The sequence below is a fragment of the Protobothrops mucrosquamatus genome, unplaced genomic scaffold (genome assembly GCF_001527695.2).
Source record: "Protobothrops mucrosquamatus isolate PMUCROS unplaced genomic scaffold, P.Mucros_1.0 scaffold9190, whole genome shotgun sequence".
Lineage (NCBI taxonomy): Eukaryota > Metazoa > Chordata > Lepidosauria > Squamata > Viperidae > Protobothrops > Protobothrops mucrosquamatus.
The window spans coordinates 18,573-21,366 of NW_015394982.1; the positions used below are offsets into that span (position 1 = coordinate 18,573).

The window sequence follows — 2,794 nt, forward strand, 5'->3', positions numbered from 1 at the left end:
GGAGAGATGGAGGGAAGGAAGGAATGGGAGGGATGGAGGGAGGAAGGGAAGAGGGATGGAGAGAGGGGAGGGAGGGATGGAGGGAGGGGATGGAGGGAAGGAAGGAGAGGGACGGAGGGAGGAAAGGAGGGGAGGAGGAGATGGAAGAAAGGAAGGAATGGGAGGGAGGAAGGGAGGAAGGAAGGAGAGGGAGGAAGGGAGGGAAGGGAGAGATGGAAAGAAGGAAAGGGAGGGCGGGAGGGAGGAAGGAAGGGAGGAAGAATATTGCAAACCTAGCATGTTTCCTTTCTAAGTTCCCTTCTTCTTCCCCATCAGGAGATCTGCTCTTCACCTCGGTTATTTTCAGACAATCAACACGAATGGCAGGTCAAGCAAGGCATGCTGGGGGATTGCTGGTTTCTCTGTGCCTGCGCCGCTTTGCAGAAAAATAAATATCTGCTAACCAAGGTAAAGACTCTCCCACCACTCGGGGTGCAAGTTACTCAGATCTCTAAGCGAAGCCTATTGCATCCATTCCGTTTTATTTCGCCGTAATAAAACCTGCCTCCCTGCACCCAAGGCCTCACCGAAGCCGCAGCTACGCAACCAAACGAAACGATTCAAATTAAGCAAAAGCGTGCGTTCCTTGGAAGAAGGGGACATTAATTTCTGGAGATGGAGCAGGAGGCGAATGTTTTGGGGAAAAGCACCGTTCTCTCTGGATCCTGCTCTGCGTGCATTTTCAAACGCTCTCTGCCCTCCCTAAGGACTAGAACCTTGGGATATTCAGAAAGGTTGGACGGGAGGGCTTAAGCCCTCCGGCGTAGGAGACTGATGGCTGTTCCGACCAATAGTCTTCGTACCAACGAGCGGTTTCTTCTCTTATCCCAGGTTATCCCTCCAGGTCAGCCCAGCTGGAAGGATGAGAAATACCGAGGATGTTTCACCTGTCGCATCTGGCAGTTTGGCCACTGGGTGGAGGTGACCATCGATGACCGGCTGCCTTGTCTTGGGGGCAAGCTCTGTTTCTCCCAGTGCCAGACGGAAGGCGTCTTTTGGCTCCCCCTGCTGGAGAAAGCTTACGCCAAGTACGTGTGATGATGATGATGATGATGATGATGATGATGATGATGATGATGATGATGTTGGAAGGGACCTTGGAGGTCTTCTAGTCCAACCCCCTGCTCAGGCAGGAAACCCTACACCATTTCAGACAGATGGCTGTCCAGTCTCTTCTTAAAAACCTCCAGTGTTGGAGCATTCACCGCTTCTGGAGGCAGGTTGTTCCACTGGTTAATTGTTCTCACTGTCAGGAAGTTTCTCCTTAGTGCTAGGTTGCTTCTCTCCTTGATTAGTTTCCATCTTCATTCCGATCACAGTTAGTCCTCGTTTTACGACCAACAGCTGAGCCCGAATTTCCCATTGCTAAGCAAGACAGCCGTTAAGCCTGCACACGCAGGGGGTTGGACTAGAAGACCTCCCAGGCCCTTTCCAGCTCTATTCGGATGGATGGATTGATTTTTCTTTCCTTTGCCGCAGTTGTTAAGTGAATTGCTGCAGGATAGTAACACGGTCATTAAGTGAATCTGACTCCCCCCATTGACTTTGCTCGCCAGAAGCTGATCACCGTTGCCGTAATTGGCTTTGTGACCGTTGCAGCATCCCCGGTGTGTGTGTGTCGTGCGATCGCCATTTGTGACCTTATGACGAGCAAAGTCAACGGGGGAAGCCGGGTTCGCTTAACAACCAGGTTCCTCGCTTAACGACTGCAGGGATTCACCGAACCACTCTGGCAAGAAAGGTCGTAAAATGGGGCAAAGCTCACTTTGCAAATGTCCCGCTTTGGCCACAGAAATCTTGGGCTCAATTGTGGTCGTAAGTCGAGGACTATCTGTACAGGCCGAGAAAGGGGGAAAAGTCCCTTTTGAGCTTCTTCATCCCTGCTCTGGGCTAAACTGAGAGCCGTGGAGGCGCAGTGGTTAGAATGCAGCATTGCAGGTTAATTCACTGCCCACTGCCAGCAGTTCGATCCTGACTGGCTCAAGGTCGACTCAGCTTTCCATCCTTCCGTAGTCGGTAAAATGAGGACCCAGATTATTGGGGGGGCGGGGCGGCACATACAAGTAATGCAAGTAATGCTGACATTGTAAACTGCTCAGAGAGTGCTGTAAAGCACCGTGGAGCGGTATATAAGTCTCAGTGCTATTGGTATTGCCCTTCCTTCCTTCTTTCCTCCCTCCCTCCTTCCTCCCCCCCTTCCTGCCTCCCTCCTTCCTTCCTTCCTCTCCTTCCTTCCTTCCTTCCTCCCTCCCTCTCCTTTCCTTCCTTCCTTCCTTCCTCCCTCCCTCCTCCCTCCCTCCCTGCCTCCCTCTTTCATTCCTCCCTCCCTCCCTTCCTTCCTTCCTTCCCTCCCTCCCTCCCTCCCTCCCTCCCTCCCTCCCAGTGGTTAGAATGTAGTATTGCAGGCTAACATACTGCCCACTGCCAGCAGTTCGATCCTGACCTGCTCCAGGCTGACTCAGCCTTCCATCCTTCCAAGGCCGGTAAAATGAGGACCCAGATTGTTGGGGGCAAGAGGCTTTGCAAACCGCTTAGAGCAGGGGTCCCCAACCCCCGGTGGACCGGTACTGGACGGCGGCATGCCAGCAACCGGTCCGCACAAACAAGAAAAGCCCCATCCGCGAGATGCAGGCAGCACACAAAACCACGCACTCTCCGGTCCGTGGAAAAACCTTTCCCCATGGAACCGGTCCCTGTTGCCCACAAAGTTGGTGACCTCTGTAAAGCACTGTGAAGATAGAAGTCTAAGTGCTAT

General features: G+C 52.9%; 1 protein-coding gene across 1 annotated transcript in view; it reads left to right on the top strand.

Moving 5' to 3' along the window:
- Positions 1-1,077, top strand: part of LOC107300930 (calpain-10-like) — an 18,209-nt gene extending 17,132 nt beyond the window's left edge. The window contains exons 3-4 of the mRNA XM_015830211.1: positions 316-447; positions 871-1,077. Of these exons, the coding sequence (XP_015685697.1) occupies positions 316-447; positions 871-1,077 (339 nt within the window). The remainder of the gene's footprint in view (positions 1-315; positions 448-870) is intronic.
- The last annotated feature ends 1,717 nt before the right edge of the window (positions 1,078-2,794 follow it).